Source organism: Hordeum vulgare, chromosome 2H (assembly GCF_904849725.1).
Source record: "Hordeum vulgare subsp. vulgare chromosome 2H, MorexV3_pseudomolecules_assembly, whole genome shotgun sequence".
Lineage (NCBI taxonomy): Eukaryota > Viridiplantae > Streptophyta > Magnoliopsida > Poales > Poaceae > Hordeum > Hordeum vulgare.
The window spans coordinates 333,006,195-333,008,474 of record NC_058519.1 but is presented as its reverse complement, the minus strand read 5'-3'; the positions used below and the strand labels follow the sequence as shown (position 1 = coordinate 333,008,474).

Here is a 2,280-nt window from a genome sequence, read left to right as displayed (position 1 = left end):
GTTCATTGTGGAGGTTTTTCACCCTGAGTGGTTGGCCAACCCGGTCTTGGTCCTCAAGAATAATGGCACCTTTCGCATGTGCATTGACTACACTGACCTTAAGAAGGCCTGCCCAAAAGACCCTTTCGGTCTACCTCATATCGATAAAATCATTGACTCTACAGCAGGTTGCGAGCGGCTGTGTTTTTTTGATGCATACTCAGGTTATCACCAGATCAAGATGGCTCTAGCGGATCAAGAGAAGACGGCTTTCATAACTCCTTTTGGTGTTTTTTGCTATGTCTCAATGCCATTTGGGCTCAAAAGTGCAGGGCGACTTATTAGCGCTGTATTCAGAATTGCCTGCACAATCAGATTGGGTCTAACGTTCACGCCTATGTTGATGGCATAGTGGTGAAATCCCAGAAGAAAGAGTCACTTATGGAGGATCTCAAGGAAACATTTGACAGTTTACGGGTGTACCAGATGAAGCTTAACCCGACCAAATGTGTTTTTGGTGTCCCTACGGGGAAGTTATTGGGCTTCCTGGTGTCAGAGCGAGGCATTGAGGCCAACCCGGAAAAGATTAAGGCAATAACTTCACTTGGCAAGCCGGCTAATATCAACCAGGTCGAGCGCATGGCGGGTCGTATCGCAGCTTTAATTCGCTTCATAAGCCGCCTTGGTGAAAAGGCCATACCCCTTTATCAGGTGCTCAAGAAAACAGACCGTTTTGTGTGGACAGATTCGGCCAACGAAGCCTTTGAAGCCCTGAAGAAACAATCGGCTGAGCCGCCCGTTTTAGCCGCCCCCATGGACAAAGAGCCTATGCTACTATACATCGCTTTTAACTCTAAAGTAGTGAGTGTGGTAGTAGTTGTCGAACGCAAGGAAGAAGGGAAGGAGTATTCGGTCCAGAGGCATGTATACTTTGTCAGCGGAGTCTTGACCCTCTCCAAACAGCGCTATCCACACTAGTTTTCGAGATCTTCATGGTGAGTCAGAAACTGAAGCACTACTTCCAGGAGCATCCGATCATGGAGTTTAGTTTTGCTCCACTTGGCGATATCATACAAAATCGTGAGGCGACCGGGCGGATCGCTAAGCAGGCCATTGAGCTTGGTCCTCATCACGTGATGTGTATGCCCCGCACGACCATCAACTCTCAGGCCTTAGTTGATTTCATCAATGACTAGACCGAGTTGAAAATTCTAGAAGACAGACTGAATAACACATATTGGACCATCCCAACATATACTTGATTGACTTCACGGGCTCCTTGTCGCCCATAACGGCCTTAATAGTCATCATGCCGCCAATACAAAGTTGCTCTATTAAGGTATATATTGCCTTCAGTTTGAATACGCAATCATCATGGAGATTGGCGGATCGAGGACCTACAGCAAGGATACACAATCATAAGTCGCCAAAATGTTTTACAACACGACTTTGCAAATAAGTATAGTGGCGGATACTTACCAAACACGACATTAGCCATTTTGGAGATGCGAAGTTTTAGCCCGGTCAGTTCCCGCACGGCGCCCTTCATTTGTTCCTCGGCTTGTTCAGCCCTTTTCAACAAGGCGTCTCGCTCAGCTTCGGCCTTTTCTTCAAACTCCTTGTGATCCGCCTTCATCTTCTCAATGTCAACCAATGCAAGGCAAAGCTTCTCTTCGAACTTAGCTCGGGCATCTTGTTGCTCCGCTAATCTTTGCTTCAAGCCGAACACGGTTGAGTCGGCCTGGATCAGTGATTCCTACAAACACCAGATGGTTGTGAGAAGTTTAATGCAGATTGCGAGCAATATCCGTGACACTTGGGGGCTAATGTAGGATTGAATTTTTTCGTGGTAATACCTAAAAGCAAGATCCGACTCATCTTCAAGAAGATGACCCGCCCCTTGGGGGCTACAGGTTGAAGCTTTCTTCAAATTTAACCTAAAGACCCGACTCATCTTCAATAAGATGACCCGGCCCTTGGAGGCTACAGGTTGAAGCTTTCTTCAAATTTAAGCTAAAGACCCGGCTCATCTTCAAGAAAATGACCCAGCCCTTGGGGGCTACAGGTTGAAGCTTTCTTCAAATTTAAACTAAAGACCCACCTCGTCTTCAAGAAGATGACCCGAACCTTGTGGGCTACAGGTTCATGCTTTCTTCAAATTTAACCTAAAGACCCGGCTCATCTTCAAGAAGATGACCCGACCCTTGAGGGCTACAGGTTGAAGCTTTCTTCAAATTTAAACTAAAGACCCGGCTCATATTCAAGAAGATGACCCGGGCCTTGGGGGCTACAGGTTGAAGT

General features: G+C 46.7%; 1 protein-coding gene across 1 annotated transcript; it reads right to left on the bottom strand.

The window, feature by feature from the left end:
• Positions 1–1,017: 1,017 nt before the first annotated feature.
• LOC123430054 lies at positions 1,018–1,785 on the bottom strand. The gene is made up of 2 exons (XM_045113977.1): positions 1,459–1,785; positions 1,018–1,376 (listed from the first exon to the last, which is right to left on the bottom strand). The coding sequence occupies exons 1-2, from the start codon at positions 1,613–1,615 to the stop codon at positions 1,165–1,167; spliced, it is 369 nt and encodes a 122-aa protein (XP_044969912.1). The 5' UTR covers positions 1,616–1,785; the 3' UTR covers positions 1,018–1,164.
• Positions 1,786–2,280: the final 495 nt, after the last annotated feature.